This window comes from Lissotriton helveticus, chromosome 11, assembly GCF_964261635.1.
Source record: "Lissotriton helveticus chromosome 11, aLisHel1.1, whole genome shotgun sequence".
In the NCBI taxonomy this organism is placed as follows: Eukaryota; Metazoa; Chordata; class Amphibia; order Caudata; family Salamandridae; genus Lissotriton; species Lissotriton helveticus.
The window spans coordinates 123,742,113-123,760,819 of record NC_136072.1 but is presented as its reverse complement, the minus strand read 5'-3'; the positions used below and the strand labels follow the sequence as shown (position 1 = coordinate 123,760,819).

At 45.5% G+C, this 18,707-nt stretch overlaps 1 protein-coding gene across 1 annotated transcript in view; it reads left to right on the top strand.

Moving 5' to 3' along the window:
* Positions 1-18,707, top strand: part of LAMP3 (lysosomal associated membrane protein 3) — a 118,925-nt gene that overhangs the window by 68,743 nt on the left and 31,475 nt on the right. The window contains exon 4 of the mRNA XM_078666046.1: positions 18,000-18,051. Coding sequence (XP_078522172.1) covers positions 18,000-18,051 — 52 coding nt within the window. The remainder of the gene's footprint in view (positions 1-17,999; positions 18,052-18,707) is intronic.

The window sequence follows — 18,707 nt, the reverse complement described above, 5'->3', positions numbered from 1 at the left end:
TGGGTTCTGATCTGTAATACGGAGCTTTTTTGACTCCAACTTGTTATCTACAGCTCCCCTTGTGTGAATTCGGACCGTGGTTTCTCTACCCCGCCCTTCGCCAGTTTGACAATATCTAAGTACTCCTGTTCTCCTTCCTGACAGCGGAGTGGAGTTGCTTTGTTCAGCTATTGAGGAGATTGGCCTTGGTTCATCCCCTGACCGTCACCTACCCAGGCGGACTTTTTCTCCCCGTCTCCCTGTCTCGCCCACCCCCCCATCATATTTCTGTAACTCTGCTTTTTGCCTTGTCTCCTATCAATCTATCTGTTCCCACTTAGCACTCTTTCTTTCTTTGTCTTACTTCCTTTGCTCCTATCCCCTCTCACCCAAATCTTTCCCCTTGCCCGCTACACCGCCTAGCCCCCTGTCCTTTTGTGCCCTTTGACTAAGCACTCCTTCTCCCCTTGTTGGGGAAAGATCCAATATTTACTCTCTGGAGTCTCAGCGAGCCCGCTGAGAGAGTCCGTAGTGCCTAGGGAGCCACTCACAGTTGAGATGTGGTATGGCATCCCTTGCCAAAGCACTCCCTCTCCCCTTTTTGGGGAAGTATCTAGTATGTTGGCCTTGGAGTCTCAGAGACCCCTCTGAGAGAGTCCACTGCGTTTAGGGAGCCTCTCGCAATAGAGATGGAGAAATTATAACACTTCCCCTGGTATCACAGCTTACTGGACTTTGGACGCAGCTCTGACTTGTCTACTGGTGTGTGTCCACGTCACCCTCCCCCTCCTCTTTCCATGCTATGTCTCTCACCCTCCCTTCCTCTTTCCCTCCTCCATTCTCTGTCTACTTCCCCTGCTCTCCTCCCCTCCCCTGAATCTCTCCCCTGGCCTGCTTTTTCCCTTATGTATATGTCCTTTTGGTTTGTCGCAACCTTACTTGTCACTATGTTGCCGGGCTCAAATAACTGTATAACCTTTGAAACAATGTAACCTGCAATTATGGTCTGATACTCATGTAAAGCGCTCTGATACCTCCAGGTCTACCCAGCGCTATATAAAACCTTTAAAATAAATAAATAAATAAACAACCTGTTTGAATGGGGGATAAACGTTATGGACATTCTTCAGATGAGCCAAGAATGACAAGTATGAGATAATATTCCACGGGCAACCAATTCCGCCAAGGAACTATTGAAACCTAGAAATGTGGGGAAGGTGCTCAACATTCGTGCAGCTACAGTCGAAACTACAAGGAGCCTAAAAGGGTTCAGGGTCATTATTGCTATTCACACAGTCAAGTCCACTGTATACAGTACACGTATGGGCCTGTGATTTATCATACCAGGAGGAATTATCGAACATGAAGGGGGAAATCCGCTCATCCTACATCAATTCCTAATTGTATCATCGTAATCATTCAGTGCTTCTTCTCAATGACTTTGAGGTTACATTTTCAGGCTGCTGATTGTAGACTATAAAAAATATTCTAGCCACTATTTCTCTGCTTTTGAAAAGGAACCAACTGCGTGTCCTTTATTATTAGTGATTAGCGGGCATCATTGTTGTACCTGTCTTAGCTTGTGCACTACCTTGTTTGTTAGAACTTAACTTGACTCCCTAACCCCTCTTTCAGTTGAAGAACCCCACAACAGAGAGTAAATACTTGACATCCCCTTTGTCAACCACTGCCATAGGGGTCTGAGTAATAAGTGAAGCTTTAAAATGTAACTTAGACATTATCCGTGACCTCTAGAATCACATCTATGATGTTTGGTTGGGGATGGGGGTATCTTCCTCTGGTAACCTCAAAAAATCCTCTCTGATTATTCTGTTTTTTTACTAAATCTATTCCACCATGTGGGTGAGGGCTTACACTAGTCGATGTGATAACCTGCGGACACGCTACCTTCTAAAAAAAAGTTTGAGAAGTCATTGGGATTTGTAAGGACACTATCTTAAACATCTGTTCTTATATTCTTTTCCGAAAGCAAGACAGAGGTTTCCTCTCAGCTGGTTAATACTATGAACTGGCTCCATAATGCCCTATGCAGTAGCATTATAAAGTGGGCGACGATATAACACATTTAGACCATAACAATTTTCATATTGTACCTCTTTACCAGCATTTACACTACGTTTACTAGCAATGGTGAAGTTGCTAGTCCTGAGCACTCCTGAACCTTTCTATAACAGCCTGATATGTTTTCTTTTTCCCTTTATGGAGATCGTCGTATTTTGGTACCCAGACAAGCGCATAATAGAGTTTGACCCAACATGGTGCCATGAACGATTTGAGGTCCTCAAAGACATAGTGTTAGTTTTTCACATCCATCCATGAGGATGGTGTTACTGACAGATTTAAAGTGTATGCTCCTTTAAGTGATTGTTACTAAAAACTCTTATTTTAAAGCTGTTTGTAGTTAAGAGAGCCGTTTAGACCATGGCGGCTACACTCAAGTGTCCTGGTGGACATACAGCCTGCCATTTAGTGATCTCTGCTTGCGTGGCAGAGATGTATAAGTCTTCAGTGGAGCTGCTGTCCGGATGGCTCCTCTGAAGGCCTAAAAGTTGGCTGAGCTACCACCATAGTTCATGCGGCCGCTCTGCAGCCATTTTTGTTTTGAAAGAAATGTTCAAAACCGCGGGTGTGGGGTCATTTTTTTTTTCTGTTCGGGTCTGACGGGCTTTGCGTGGTGGTCCCTAAAAGAAAAAAATACATAAGAACATCTGCCTTAAATTAGGCGGACGATCTGCGGTACTTACACCGTTGGCCGCAATTGGATCTGTTGGCTGTCAGTCTATGGTTTCCACCACTGGAAGCTGCCCTTCGAAATATGAAGGTCTGCTCAACCTTAAATAGAGCAGATAGACCGTCAATTTTGCAGTCAGGGTATTCTGCCACATTTGTGGTGGAGTACGATGTCTACCAAACTCCAAATGGGGTCCATTAACGCAGACTTATTTAACTGCTAGATGAGTGGTAAAAACAATCCCTCAATCTTAACTCGTTTTTTTGTGTGAAGCGAAGTTAATCAATTTGCCTAAAAGTGTAAAGGGTGCTAGTTCATGGGTGCCTAGTGCCGGTGCAGGAAAGAGGGACTGATCATAGCTTGTCAAGATGTCCGCATATAATAAATGTATGTGGATCATTTAGATCAGGGTTCTTCAAAGTTGGCCCTGGAAGGCCAGATCCATGCCATATTTTAAAGATAACTACATGTTGCTAAATGTGGATATGCTAAAAAAAATCTGGCATGGATCCAGGCCTCCAGGACCGACTTTAAAGAACCCTGATTTGGATCATCTGCGGCTAACCTGAAAGGCTGGCCTGGATTCGGCTTTTTGGAACAATATTGGACAGCCCTGGCCAGACCTAGATGCAACAGTAGCCGGTCACCCTGAGCAGTGCAATTCATTTGATGTGCGAAGACCGCACTACGTGAATGTGAGGCAACGCTGCTTCATTTAAACACTTGTTCCCCACAGAAGGTTGCCTGCTTGTGCAATTCTTGCAAGCACCGTGGCCTGAAAACAGAACTCGATTGCAACATTTACAGCTGGGCTTTGTTCCGCCCAGCTTTGTTTGAACTCCCACAAGGGTTCACGAGGACGCAGCACGTGCGACGGATGCGTGCTTGTTAGGTGGTCACCCGCCTCATTGACGCTGGGCGTGGAAAGCGGAAGTTGTCCTGGGAAGCGTTTCACACTGTTGTCAACATAGGTGGTTGGTCTTTGTGTGATTATAAAAAGGGATTAAAAGACTTAAGAAAGCAGAACTGTATTCTCTGTGATAATTATTTAGAAGACTGTAAAAGATGTTATTCGTTCACTGACATAAACCCAGGAGCCCCCCACCCACCCGGCAGGTGAAGAGATGCATTCACCTCAAAAGGTGGGAGAGAAAAACAAAGGCTATGTGGGGAGATGGAGAAAAAATAGGAAGCGAGGAAAATAGAAAAAGGCTGTGAAGAGGAAAAGAAGCAGAGAATAAGGGAAGGCGAGGAAGAAATCACAAGGAAGAAACAAAACGGAAGCGGGATCAATACGGAGCTAGACAGATGACGAGAAAGAACAAAAGAGATCGCGAGGAAGGAACGGATCAAAAGAAAAAACGGAGGGGAAAAAAAGAGGCATGAATGGGAAAGGAAGAGTGAGTGAGAGAAAGTGAGGAAGAAAGCTAGAGGGCGAAAAAGAAAGCAGGAAGGAAATAGGGAGAAAGAACGAAAGAGAAAGCGAGAGAGAGATCAGTAGTGAGGGAGAAAGAGAGGAGGTGAGACAGGGAAAGAAAAAGAAAGTGGGAGAGAGGAAGGGGGCATAATTTTATGCAGTGATCAGAAGATACTTCTCTCACGCTCAGTGATTTCTGTGTGGGACCATTTCTGATCACTGCTTTGGTTCTTTTTTTATTGGTGTAATTTCCCTTATCTCTCTTCTTCTTTCAGCGGGTAGCAAATGGTGCATTGCTCCAGCTTTAAGTAATGCTTGGTGAGTGACTGACCATTGGCAGCAGCTGACCTGCATAAGGGTGGACTTACCCCTAAGGGATGTAAGATTTCATTAGTGGGAAAGAGTGTTATTGTACAGGCAAGGCCACAAGGGACCGGGGCAGTATGGTCCTCCAGGGAAGAAACCCTCTCCATCTCTGCGTGGAGCTTGGCTCCCCAGGTCTGTCCCGGGGGGAAGTGGCCTTTACTACGCGGGCTGCGCCACGTGTGCCGTTTCCCCGCAAGCAGAACCACGGTTGCCTTAGCCACGCATATGCGTGGTTCAGGCAGTGCGCGATCTAGATATGTGAATAGGAGGGAAAGGGCGCTCCGGGACACAGTCTGGTAAGTCAATCAATCAATCAATCATAACACTTGTATAGCGCGCTACTCACCAGGGAGGGTCTCAAGGTGCTTGGGGGAGGGGGGGGCGCTACTGCTCGAACAGCCAGGTCTTGAGTTGTCTCCTGAAGGCGAGGTGGTCCTGGGTCAGCCGAAGGTGGATGGGGAGGGAGTTCCATGTCTTGGCCGCCAGGTAGGAGAAGGATCTTGCCTCCGGCGGTGGCTCTTCGGATGCGTGGTACGGCGGCGAGGGCGAGGCTAGCGGAGCGTAGCTGGCGGGTGGGCGTGTGGAAGGTCAGGCGGTCGTTGAGGTACTTGGGGCCCAGGTTGTGGAGAGACTTGTGTGCGTGGGTGAGGAGCCTGAACGTGATCCTCTTGTTGACGAGAAGCCAGTGTAGGTTTCTCAGGTGGCCGGAGATGTGGCTGCGTCGAGGGATGTCTAGGATGAGTCGGGCGGAGGCGTTCTGGATGCGTTGTAGTCTTTTCTGCAGCTTGGCTGTGGTTCCGGCTGCGGCCAGGTTTTGGGGGCGTGGGGGGATAGTTTGTAGGGCTGGTTTTAGGGCTCAGGGTAGTTTTTAGGGCTGGGGCTGTGATTAAGGGCTCAGGGCGGGGGGACAGGGTCGTTTTCAGGGATGGGGTCAGTTTTTAGTGCTATGGGGGGCTGGGGTAGTTTATAGGGCTGGGGGACGAGAATTGGGGCTAAGGGGGGGGCTGGGGTCAGGGTAGTATTTTAGGACCTGGGTGCTGGGATATAGGGTTCAGGGCGGGGGAAAGGACAGTTTTCAAGGTTGGAGCAGTTTTAGGACTCAGGGCAGGGAACCTGGGGTTGGGGTAGTTTTTAAGACTGAGAGGGGAGGGACAGTTTTCAGGGCTGGGGGCAGTTTTAGGGTGAATGCGTCTTAACCACGCATTTGTTTAGCAATCATGCCTTTACAATATAATTGCCTGGTAAAGGCACGCGTGCTAAAGGAATGCGTGTTAAGACACATTCGTTGTTGGGACTGTGTTGTTGAGGCACGTGTGGTTTAACCCAGGTGAAAGATGCGCTGTGGAACTGAACCAGCCTCTCCTTCTGACCGTTGTGCTACCTAGCCTGCTGCTCTGTAGGGGATGCGGGGGCAGATATAAAAAACATTTGCGAGGTCTCAAAACCTGCAATTCACGAAATCACAGAGTTTATAATCACAAAAGCGCTTTTCTTACAGTACAAAAGCTCTTTTATGAGTCTAAAAATTTCTATCCAACTTTGTGATACTTTCTGAATTGCAAATAGGAGAGGGTGTGAAAGGGGCGTCCCCACCTGTTTCTGATTTAGAAAGGAATGTATCAGTTATTGGTGACCACAATTGCATTTGCAAAGCATGGATGACTCACAGACGCTCAAGTTGGAGTGGTAACTGATTCACAAAGGGGAATCCTTCCGCTTGGTCGATCCTGTTGGCTCCCCCAGAGGAGCAGGCAGCTGTCCAGAGTATCACTGCCTACAACCCTCTGTTGTGTTGCTAAACAATCACCGTTATTTAAAATCAGCGCCTATGATTTTAAAGGATACCTGCTACTTCAAAAAGAAAGATTTTGCCTCTTGAAAAGCAAATTCAGGTACAGAGTTTTGCTGTGCATTGCTGGGCTCCACCCTTTTGCTGGCAACTAATCCCCTTGGTTCAAGGGAGTAGCCAGCAAATTAAAATGCCCACGCTTTGACCCACACCTCGAATGCCATTGGGTGAGTGAAGCTTGACCTCTGTTATTGGTGTCTGGTATTTTAAGAGCTTTTGTCTGCAGAGCTGCAGACAGGAAAGGTTCATAAATGACTATGAGTGTCAACGCCACCCTGCTTAAACTGTAAAAGTGGGGGGTTCACTTAATATTCACTGTGCAGATCTTTTTGAGAATGCGACAGACTAGCACGTAGGTCGCATCATAAACTGCATTGCCATTTGCAAACCAGTCGATGTTCTAAGTCAGGGCTCCAGGCTGCCAAAGGTTTCCGCTTGTCTAGAGAGGTCAATGGCCATCAACCAGATGGTGGGCAACTCTTTACATGATAAGACAGTGTCAGCCTCCTAGGGGCAGATGTATCAAAATACCTATTTGCGATTTTCAAATAGCGGTTTTTTGAGAATCGCTATTTGAGAATTGTAAAATTGTATGTATCTAAAAAAATCGCACTTTTTTAGCGATTTCTTAATATTCCTTATTTGCGAATAGCAAATTGCGAATTCGCAATTATGGAATAATTTCCCATTCATTTCTATGGCCCAGGTGGCCCATAGGAATGAATGGGAAGTTGTTCTCAATTTGCGATTCGCAATTTGCTAATCGCAAATTGAGAATCATTTCAAGAGTGCAAGGACACCCTGCTGCACCCCTGAAATTAGGGCATGTATGAGCGCCACATGGCAGCTTTACAAATGCCAAAAAGTGCATTTGTTAAAAATTCGCAAATTACCACCAACTACAAGTTGGTGGTAATTTGCGATTTCTTAGTGTGAAATCGCAAAACTTGATTGTTTCTTACGTAGCATTTAAGGAATCGCTTTTTGCGATTCTTTAAATGCTTGCGCAAAATTAAGAAATCGCAAATTTTGCGATTCCTTCATTTTGCGATGCGATTTTCTTCATACATCGCATTTGGCGATTTTTTTGTCGCAAACGCTGCTTTTTTGCGAATCGCAGCATTTGCGACAAAAAAAACGGATGATACATCTGCCCCCAAGTTCCAGAGGCTGCTGGGACTACAGGTGTCATTCAAATTGGTGCTGACCCTTGCAGGGCTGCATATTCTGCTTCCTGAAACATTGATTGGTGGAGTATGGGTGCAGGTTAATGGATGATCAATACAAGAACCTCTATCGATGCCTTCCAGCCAGTGGTGAGACCCACAGTGGCGACGATGGTCGCAGAAAACTCAATTGCCTTCTCGTACATGAAAAAAGGGTAATCCATTCCCGATATATCTGTTGATTTGACGTAGTTCTGTGGGAACAGACAATTGAACGTGGTATGTTTTTTCCTGGTCTCCAACATTGCAGGGGTCAACAACACTAGAGCAAACATCCTTAACAGGTGTCTCTACTCCGCACATAAGTTGAAGATCTATCAGAAACGTCCTCGATTCCATCTCTGAGGCCTGGGGTTGCTCGGTTGTAAATGCCTTTTCTACCAACCTGAATTCTAAATCTAACTAATCAAATTCCTGGATGGACAGGATCTTTGGTTCCCGGGAATCTCCTAATTGTGTACTGGACAGGGACCTTCCTTGAAGACTTCCATCCAGCTCTGATTTCAAATGTTCTAAAGAGGATTAGAGACACCCAGGGTTGGTCTTTTAGCCTAGTGGCGTCAATGTGACCCCGCCAAGCTCAGTTCTCAGACACCATCCATCTCTACCACGGGAGACACCACCTTTCAATGCAGGGACAGAGTAAGCTGCGTCCCACCGTATCTGGCTGATTGATCTGGTTCATGAGACGTGAGTTGTTGCTGACTGTGTGCTCTATGAGGAGAATCTGTACATCCTGGCTTCTACTATGAATCCCCCCCAGCAGAGCACAGTACAGGAGCTAAGAGCTGGGGTGCTTCTTCTGGGCCCTGCCACCTGTGATGAAATTTCAGTGGATAATGCATCACTTTTTCTCATTATCTGTAAAGATTGACATCTGCAAAACACAAAGCATCCGTAGAAGTCTTATCAGCACACACCCGGACGCCCTACCCAATATGGAATGAAGTTGCTAACAAACACCCAAAGGGCCTGACGTAATGTTTTCCTCTGAACTAACCTCTTTTGGGGCCATATGTATCAAGGAACCAATTTGCGATTCTGTAATAGCGATTTTTAAGAAATCGCTATTTAAGAATCGCAAATTGGTATATATCAAGAAAATTGCATTTTTTTTAGCGATTTCATAATAATCCTTAATTGCGAATTCGCAAATTGTGAATTCGCAATTAAGGAATACTTTCCCATTCATTTCTATGGGCCAGGAGGCCCATAGGAAGGAATGGGAATTTTTTCTCAATTTGCGATTCGCAATTTTCTAATCGCGAATTGAGAATAATTTCAAGGGTGCAGGGGTGTCCAAAGGACACTCTATTGCACCCCTGAAATAAGCATAGGTTCACATGTGGTGCACATACATGCCCTAAGGGCATGTATGTGTGTCACATGGCACTTTGAAAAATGCATAAAATTTGCATTTTTCAAGGAATTCGCAACTTACCACCAACTAGAAGTTGCTGGTAATTTGCAATTCCTTAAGGCCATTTAGCAATTTTTGTTGGCTTCTTACATTGCATTTAAGGAATCGCAAAATTTGCGATTCCTTAACACCTTAGGAGCTTGTAAATAAACCTCCCCAGTGCTGCGCTGTCCATTATCCAGTGCTGAACTGGACGTCCAGCGGTCGCACGCAGCACTGGGGAGGTAGTGCCCGTGACGACCGTTGGCCGATGGCAGCACTTAAAGGGTTAAATGCAATCGCAAAATTTTGCATGCAGATTTGTGTGATACATACCATTTTGCGAAAATGCGTTCGCAAACGCCGAAATTCTGCGAATTTCGGCGTTTGCGAACGCATTTGGGCATGATACATATGGCCCTTGGTCTCTTGGGGTCTTAATCTGGACCTAGCCTAACTAATGCATCAACCTCCTAAGCTTGGACATGAAGTTTGCCTTCTGGAAGAAGACTTCCTTCTTTGTGGGCATAAGCATCAGCCAGGTGCATAAGTGAGCTGCAAGTCCTTCAGCCTTCAGGACCATTCGCGTGTAGTTCACTGGGACAAGGTGGTCAGGACTCACCCCACACTTTTCCCAAATGTTCTTCCAGTTAGCTCCCAATTATTATTTTTTTTAAACAAACTTTTATTGAGTTATAAAAACATAAGCACAGTAAATAACCTGTATAGGGCTGTAAATGGACAAACTGCATTAAAAAATAGAACTTAGCAGGATACCAAATTTCCACATTAAGTCATCAACATCTAGGAAAAGTCCCTACCGACAGGGAATAATGAAACCTGGAATGGGCTAACCCCTTGTACCCCACCCTCCACCCTGCAGTATGAATCAGTGAGATCTACTAGTTGGTACCTCTCAGTTAGCTCCCAATTATGATGTCCCAGAAATTCCCAATGGGGCCCTATTATTCCATCAGGATATTCAGATTGCTGAATGCAGCTGAATTCTCCTTATCAAATACTGGGTGGAAAGGGGCACAGCCAGGGAAATCAGGACTAAAATGACTGATCCTGCAGTAAACCTTCATTTAATAGGACTCCTCTGGGTCCATTTTGTATTGCCCATTAACCATGCCCCTACCACTACTCAACTAGCCCCTCCCCCCAGAGTAAACAGTATCAAAGTTGTTACTAAATCTGGTCGGGGGACTTTTTGGGAGGTAAAGGGCTAATCATAATTAGGCCCCTAGTGGTGAATGGGACTAAAAATGCAGTAGTGCAATTACATGGAGGAGGTGCAGTGTACTAGAATGGAAATACAGAAAAATGGCTCTTCAAGTGGATTATATATAACAAAAAAACAACATTTTATTAGGTATTAAATAAAGAAACAAATTATGAGATTGAAAAAAATGGCATGATTTGATTTGGTATTTATTGCAAACCAAATGCTTGTACTTAAACTAATGCAAATGTAATGAAAATAAGCTGAATAAACACATTTAATCTTTGTAATGCAGTTTCGAGGTCTGAGTCCTGAGTATGATGTATATTTCCATAAGCGCCCCTCTTAAGCCCAGAGCGACCGCCCATGAAATGCTTCAAATGGTTTTTGAGACTGTACTCTTCAGCGAGGACAAACATTGTGTGCTAAGAAGCAATGTATTTTAACATAGTATGTTGAAACCAGGCTCTTCTGGGATTCATGCTTCAATGCAAGCTGGTGTTGTGCAAAAAGCTGTAGTGCATCGTCTTGAGAGCTAAAATACCTAGCTGGTGCCATACAGGCTCAATCATGGTGATTGCTGTAGACGGTGAGGAACATCTTCTAGCACCCATTTTTAATTTACTCTTATATGGTCAGAATGGTCCACGCCCCGAATATGGGACCCAAAAGAAACAAGCATTTGCAATGCAATAGGCCTCGCATTTACGCGAAACCTATTGCATTGGAAACGGGAGTGCGGGCGGACCGGAAGGCACGAACGGGAGTGCGGGGGAAGCCGAGAAGTCATGGATTGCGGGGTGGGGGGCACAATAAGAAAATAGTGTTTGAAGTAAAGGGGCCAGTAGCCATTGAAGGATACTAATGAACCTCATGCGGAGGGACTAACAAGCCTAAAACCCATCAGAAGGCATCATTTAGGACCTAAGCCAATGACAAAGATGGGCAGAGAGTGGGCAGAGCTTCCACGAAGCTTCCATGCTAATACTGCTTGCCTCGCAAAGCGAGGAGCGCATGCGCTGTAACTCTACGCTCGACCTAAAAACTATAATCAACATATGGATGTACTGATGGGTCTAATTCACACAAAAAATTGAAAAGGAGTCAAATACACCAGGAGCAAGCTTGCACTACTATTCTCAGTTTGGATGGTTCACTAAGCTTTGCAGGGCAAACTGCACAAGAAGTGGTACACATTTGACATATCCTGTTACTCAGGCAAAATCCACATATTAAGGGCCTCATTTACAAGGGATCTGTGCTTCTGTGGACAGATGCAGGACCCATTTGCAAATGACGCCTGTCCCTGTCGTGGACCCACAGTGGGGTGGAGTACACCGCCTGTTTTCTGTGAAATGGACAGTAGAATCCCACACAATACGTAATAAAGTCCATAGAGTTTGAGGCTGTTTTCAATTTAGCTTGTCGTTGAGACATGAGCTTCTACAATAACCATTGTTCCCATGAGGTATTTAACCCCTTCCATGCTGATGACGAGCTCAGCTCGTCATCAGCGTTACCTGCCGTGTGCTGATGACGAGCTGAGCTTGTCATGTATCGCGATAATTACAAAAATGCCGCACACAGCGGGAAAAGCCGCCGCACGCATGCGGTTAAGAACTGTAAATGTCTTCAGGACTGTCCATAATGGTTTTATCATTCAAAGTTAAGACAAGGGCCTGTAAGGAGTCCTAACGTACACATGTGTAATGTTCTTTGCACCTTAAAAAGTGTGAATGGTTGTGTTAAAGTGTTGATCCTTGGGGGAGTGTCAAGTCAGTGGCTAAGGGCATGTGAAACATACAAGAAATATTTGTTCGGATCTTCACAAACATCTTTGAACTGTCAGCTCTTACCAAGTGTATAAAACCTACACACAAATGAACCAATGTTCTTTGTGCAGAAAGTGAGGAAAAGTAGAATAATCATGCAGGTTATGTTAGGTAATGTCAACAGAGATTTGATTCACGCTGCATTGCTAGTAGTATGACCATACCGGCCTGTTGTTTCTGAGACCCTTCATGTCCTAGCGTTTGAGATTCCATCACAGACTGCAATATGTTTGTGTTTGAGTTGGATGATCAGAGGTTTGTGGTAATTATTTGTGTATCTATCTGGTTGCAAGTGTGATCTCTTGATTAGTGTTTGATGTGGCTACCTGCAGATCATTACTGATTCCTTTACATGTGTTCTTGAGGGGAGTTATATGCATTGGCCAGCTTGAGGTTTGTTTATGAGGCGCTTGAGCGTATAGTGTGTAGTATAGCTGGTTCCACAGCATTCCTTTGAGTACTAATAACCTGGTATTTGTAAAGTGCGAACTAATCACCCCTAAGGGTCTCAAGGCGTTGGGGGCCGTCGGGAAGATTAAGCGAGCTATTGCCTAGAGTCACATGGTGCTGGTGAGCTGCCGCCGGAGCAGAGGATCGAACCCTGAGCCCCGCTCTCCGGAGTCAGCCGCCCTGGCCGCTGCGCCACACCTCTTCCTACTCTGCCGAGCACTCCTTTTTCCGGTCATAACGGATTTGTAATTGAAACACAGTGGGGTGGTTTGGGTCCCACTTTTATACACAAAGTTTAGACCGGGGTTGTGGACTTGCTGCCTTAAATTATATAACTGGTTTGGGTTGCTGTTATTTCGAATGCCTCCTCATGCTGATCTCCAGAAACATACTTTGTGTAGAGTGATGCTTTTCACAGGATAGCACTTATGCTGTCTCTAGCCTGGAGCACCCACAACAGAGACACAAAGAGGTGTAGGATTTCTGCACCTGTCTGTCATCAGGCCAACTGAAGGAGTAATGAGGGACAGACAAAAGGACAGGCCACACCTAGAAACGTTCTCACCTCTAACAGAGTGTAGTCTCACCTCTCACCCCAACCATCTACTGAATGGCAGGGTTCAGGAAGCGTAATCAGAAGACCCTTGCCCCTTGCTGAGAAAGGGCCACAAGGAAGTTCTAAAGGTACCCCTGTATCCATCACCCTCACACCAGTGATTGGATTTCCAGCTATAGGAATGCCGGCACTACACTTCCACTCACTGACTGGGAGCACAGTCCTCACCTTCCATTTTGTACTGTGTCAGGTCAGGGGAATCCAAAATGGATCCCAAAGGCCTCCATTGCTTAGGTTCACTTAAACACCGCGTTCATGCCTACACGTGTTGCACACAACATCCATGCACATATACTTGACACATACAAGAGATGCTAGTGGAAGGGTCTGGCTATACACATAATAGCAATACATTACACAAGTGGGCCAGTCAGCTGCACTCTCTCTGACACTAGTAAAAGTGTCTTGTCACATTATTGATTCTTTTAAAAACATTATCTGCTGCGAACAGCGCTTGGTGGGCCTAGTGAGATAACAGGACCAGTCCAGGACCTCACATTGTCAGGGGACAATCCTCAGCCTCTGTTCACATGCTACATTAGTGTGACACCAGAGTCAAAACAAAAGTCAGGATGTATGTATAGATGCATGTGATATTTCTACAGCTCAAACATAGCTAAAAGGCAGTGGAACCAGATATACATGTGGTGGGCACTCAGGATGGGGGAACATCCCTATATATCATGAAGGGGACATTCCTCTCCCAACAGTAGGGTTCTCAAATTAGAATAAGTCAGTAGTGTACCATTCAGATGTGTGGGAGCTTTAAACAATATATACACTCACGCTTTCATATATGTGAATTATGAAAAAGTTGCTACTTTTTCTTGGAAACATAGTTTGTGTATTACATGAGATACCTATTTGTCTTACAGACTTGTGAACTGGCCCTCCGAAAATCTATTTTCTTTCCAAACTCCATCACTGACATTTGTCTGAATAATATATTGGATGCAATTGCAATCTGCATGAACCATCTGCCTTTGATATTGGGAAATCATTGTTCATGGTGAAACGTCTGATTTAATAAACCACATTTTTTGTCACTCTTTCATTTCGTGTGAACTGTAAGTTTCCCTCCCAACACTAACAATTTAAATGGTAACTTGAAGTCTCACTTGTGCAATTCTAAAGTGGAGATACTTCAATGAAGCTGCATTGTCTTAAGCTGTGCTTTGAGATGGCATTCTAAATTCTGGCCTAGTAACCTGCTTACTTGTTAGTCCTTTGCTTGGTGGACTTTGAAAATCAGTGTTTAAGAACAGCCTCTTACACCATCTGCCAAATGCTCACCAGTACCCATAATGGGCCTTTTTGATGATAGGTGGTGAGTGGAATTTGAGTGAAATACTGAATGAGGCTATGCATCCCCAGCTCTGCTGCCTTGGCCCCATTTATACGTCTAAAGGTTTTATCACTCACTCTCATAGGATGTCTCTTGTCTCGTCTACTGACCATCAAGGCCGGACTGGCCGTACAGGGCATCGGGCTTTTCCCCGGGAGGTTGGAAGGGTGGGGGCCGGTTTTGCAGCAGTGTTGCAATATCCCCTCACAGTAACAAAAGCATTAAGAAAGCATTTCCAGTCTCCCGGCGCCAGGCAGTGCTTCCCATGGGGCTGGTCCAGAAAATTGCCAGGACTGCTTTGGGTTCCCAGTCGGGCCATGCTGACCGTGGTGTGTATGTCTTCTACAGGGAAGAGGTGTGGCGCCGCGGCCAGGGTGACTGACGCTGGAATCGAGGGCTCACGGTTCGATCCCCGGCACCGGTGGCAGGTCAGCCCAGCACCATGTGACTGGGCAATAGCTTGCTTAATCTTCCTGACGGCCCCCAGTGCCGGGATGCCTTCGGGTAGCTGTTCGCGCTTTACAAATACTGGATTTATTTATTTCTACTACCTTTTTCGAGTCAGGCTTCTGCTTCCTCTGTGTGCTCCCTGTTACTCTTCTTAGAAGAAGCAGTTTCAATCTTTAAACATTAATGGTGGAACAGAAGCAGGCGACAATGTCGTCAGGTCCCCTTCCACCATGATGGACTATTTCAATTCTATCCATACAGGTTGAACAGTGAGAGAACATAGGACCGCTGTGAGACCACCAAGGAAAATGCCACCACCACCACCACATAGGAATGTGTGAGCATCGTCATGGGTCAGCACTTGAGTGATGTCTATGATTGGAACGAAGGACAGTCAATACATAAGTGCCCAGTCAGGGTAAAAGGAGCCTGAGTGGCAGATTTGCAAACATTTTGCGCCAGTCAGTTTTGTGACAGTTTTTGTGACACAAAGTGGGGCGAAATGTTTGTTTTGCGCTGGAAAGTTGCCTGAAAGTAATGTAAAGCAGGCCTCTGCACTGTTCTGCGTTACTTTACTTCAAGGTGGCTTCCATGGATGGTGCATGGGTGCCCACAAGCAACCACCTATGGTTTTTGACACAAAACCCTATCTGCTACCAATAGTAGACAGGGGGCTTATTTACAAGCCCCTTGCACCATTTTTCTCATATTAAAAGTGACGCACTGGCGGTGCAAGGGACTTGTACATAAGCCCCAGGGTTTACACCAAAAATAACGCCTATTTGAGGCAGGTTTAAAAATGAGATCCGCTTTTATTTTTTGAACGTTTCCCGACTTCGCACGTGCCTAGCACAGCACAAATCCAAAGTGGGAACGTTTTTAAGTTTGTCTAGGCATAATACTGTGTTCGAGGCATATGAGCTGCAGATCTCACACTGAGCATTAGATCGCCACCTGGTTGAAAGGGTACCCTTCCATTACAAAACCAATGCTAGACATCACGCACACACACCCTTGCTCTATGGTGCATGGGCGTGCATGTAGCACTAAGTACCCTGATTGTGAGAGCAGGACAGTGCTATATCTTACACATGATTCAGAAAAGGGGGTGGTGATGAACAGAGTGCCTGAATTAAGCAGACCACTCTTACCCAGTCCAAAGATCAGGGCTTAATCCATCACCGTTTTTTAGCTCACTGCACCATCCCAGCTCAGAACTTGGCTATATGCAAATTAGTCTGTTCCTGTCCCAGTGCATGATGGGAACAGGGCAAACCAAACTACCAAGCCAATTCTTATACTGGGAAGGAAACAAGCTACCGGGGACCGGTTTCTGGCATTTCAGCCTCGTCTGCCCGGCTTGCTTGAATCCTGATGGTGCAATGAGCAAGGGACTCACATCTGAGTAAACCCTTCCACGCTTATGGTGGACAAAATGATTCAGAAAAGGGGGTGGTGATGAACAGAGTGCCTGAATTAAGCAGACCACTCTTACCCAGTCCAAAGATCAGGGCGTAATCCATCACCGTTTTTTAGCTCACTGCACCATCCCAGCTCAGAACTTGGCTATATGCAAATTAGTCTGTTCCTGTCCCAGTGCATGATGGGAACAGGGCAAACCAAACTACCAAGCCAATTCTTATACTGGGAAGGAAACAAGCTACCGGGGACCGGTTTCTGGCATTTCAGCCTCGTCGGCCCGGCTTGCTTGAATCCTGATGGTGCAATGAGCAAGGGACTCACATCTGAGTATACCCTTCCACGCTTATGGTGGACAAAATGATTCAGAAAAGGGGGTGGTGATGAACAGAGTGCCTGAATTAAGCAGACCACTCTTACCCAGTCCAAAGATCAGGGCTTAATCCATCACCGTTTTTTAGCTCACTGCACCATCCCAGCTCAGAACTTGGCTATATGCAAATTAGTCTGTTCCTGTCCCAGTGCATGATGGGAACAGGGCAAACCAAACTACCAAGCCAATTCTTATACTGGGAAGGAAACAAGCTACCGGGGACCGGTTTCTGGCATTTCTGCCTCGTCGGCCCGGCTTGCTTGAATCCTGATGGTGCAATGAGCAAGGGACTCACATCTGAGTATACCCTTCCACGCTTATGGTGGACAAAATGATTCAGAGAAGGGGGTGGTGATGAACAGAGTGCCTGAATTAAGCAGACCACTCTTACCCAGTCCAAAGATCAGGGCTTAATCCATCACCGTTTTTTAGCTCACTGCACCATCCGAGCTCAGAACTTGGCTATATGCAAATTAGTCTGTTCCTGTCCCAGTGCATGATGGGAACAGGGCAAACCAAACTACCAAGCCAATTCTTATACTGGGAAGGAAACAAGCTACCGGGGACCGGTTTCTGGCATTTCAGCCTCGTCGGCCCGGCTTGCTTGAATCCTGATGGTGCAATGAGCAAGGGACTCACATCTGAGTAATAGGTGTGGCAGGGTATACTCAGACATGAGTCCCTTGCTCACTGCTCCATCAGGATTCAAGCAAGCCGGGCCGACGAGGCTGAAATGCCAGAAACCGGTCCCCTGTGGCTTGTCTCCTTTCTGGTGAAGAATTGGCTTGGTAGTTTGGTCTGCCCTGTTCCCATGATGCACTGGGCCTGGGACAGACTAATTTGCATATAGCCAGGTTCTGAGCTGGGATGGGGCAGTGAGCTAAATAACGGTGATGGATCAAGCCCTGATCTTTGGACTGGGTAAGAGTGGTCTGCTTAATTCAGACACTCTGTTCATCACCACCCCCTTTTCCGATATCTTACACATGGCGCTTTCCTGCGTTCTCCGTTCCACGCAACGCAGCGAAGCAACCTTGGGTTTCGTGACATGTTTGTACATTTGGGCCTGAGGGCCAAAGGATTTTATAAAATAAGGAAGCATTGAGACTGCTGAAGAGTTTGTTGAAGCCATGGGAAGTTATGGTTTGCAAACTTCTTGTTTATGATGACTTGTCATGGGTGTGGGTAATAGGAGAGGGTGCCTTCTTCCATTGTTCAGATACACTTATAATCTGGTTGTAGAGTTGTCTTGCGCCCAGAAACGTCAGTTGCATTAAGGTTGCATTTTCTCTCCTCTGCAGGATAAAAAGAACTATTTCATAGACCGGATCCAGGCCGTGTTACCCAATCTGAGTAAGTCTTTGTGCGCCTCCCAATCCAAGTTAACTTTATTACTCATCCCTCCTGTACTTAGTTTGTGTAAATGGTATGTTCGTGTGCATGTTTTATGTTTTGAACCAAAATGGATAATACTCACTTTAAGGCAAATCAGAAAAAGTGAAATGTGGTGTTTACTACAAACCTGATTACTGAAACTATTCTATGTGGCGACTGCAAAGAAAAATACAGATTTAAGAAACAGGCCTCGTTTAAGTTAGCAATCCCTTAATCATGGGCATGCTCTGTGCAAAAGACAATCATTACCAGCGCCACTGGAATGATGTTATTTTGAGACTTCTGTGTTTTCCGCATAATTCTTGATTTGCCACATAATCCATTATCTTTCAGAGTTGCGGAAAATGTTTTTGTTTCATCTTTTGTTATTTGTGTGTCAAAGTGATAATAATGAGGTAAAACCTTTTATCAGAAAGGTTTAACAAGTGCAAAAATGCCAAAACATTGAGTTAATGCTGAGGTAAAATGTGCCGCATTAAGCCAAATCATTTGCGTATTTTTTTTTAACTCTTTTTATTAACAGAGCTCATTTCATTTAACATGTCAGTCCATTGATCACATTTCATCATACAAATAAGGAGTACACAGTGCACAGGATAGTCACCTTCAATCCT